Below are 580 nucleotides of genomic sequence, written 5' to 3'. Positions count from 1 at the left end.
GGACAGACCAGCCGCTTTCTTCTGAACTTTATTTGCTTGGTTTATTGTAAAACACGATTTGCGCTTTTGTTTTCCCAACTATTTTTGTTCTGGAATTGCTTGGTTTACAAGGATGGGTTTTTTTTCCCTGGGCTAGGATTCGAGAGGTGACGTTTCCTACTAATGGCAGTTTCCACCTTTTGGCCACCGGCAGGGGGGGGGCCCCCCCCCCCCCCCCCCCCCAGCCCAACGCCCATGCCAGGCTGGAGGGGCAGGGGAGCAGGTACTTGTTTGCCCCTGGCCAGCTGGGTTCAAGCCCCCCTGGGTGGAGATGCCCAGAGCCCTAATGCAGACAAAGCTCCATCCTGGGGTACAACCAGGGTTTCCCCACAGTGGGACAGGGGTGAGCAGCTCCTTCTCCTCACCTCACCATCTCGGTCCACCTGCCAGATGTTGAGGATGTGGAAATTGTGCCCAGTCTGTGTCACATAGTTTTGGATCAGCTGCCAGGGAGGGAGGCAGGAAAGCTGTGTCACTGCAGGCAGCCATCCCAGCAATGCCCACAGTCCCCCTGGGGCAGTGGGGAGCTTTGGGGGGCATG

General features: G+C 57.2%; 1 protein-coding gene across 1 annotated transcript in view; it reads right to left on the bottom strand.

Moving 5' to 3' along the window:
- The window catches only part of PARP3 (poly(ADP-ribose) polymerase family member 3), an 8592-nt gene that overhangs the window by 4672 nt on the left and 3340 nt on the right, over window positions 1-580 (bottom strand). Inside the window, exon 6 of the mRNA XM_009639255.1 lies at window positions 405-482. Within this exon, the coding sequence (XP_009637550.1) occupies window positions 405-482 (78 nt within the window). The remainder of the gene's footprint in view (window positions 1-404; window positions 483-580) is intronic.

The sequence above is a fragment of the Egretta garzetta genome, unplaced genomic scaffold (assembly GCF_000687185.1).
Source record: "Egretta garzetta isolate BGI_Z169 unplaced genomic scaffold, ASM68718v1 scaffold215, whole genome shotgun sequence".
Lineage (NCBI taxonomy): Eukaryota > Metazoa > Chordata > Aves > Pelecaniformes > Ardeidae > Egretta > Egretta garzetta.
Note: the sequence above shows the minus strand (reverse complement) of the source record. Positions and strands in the feature narration are given on the sequence as shown.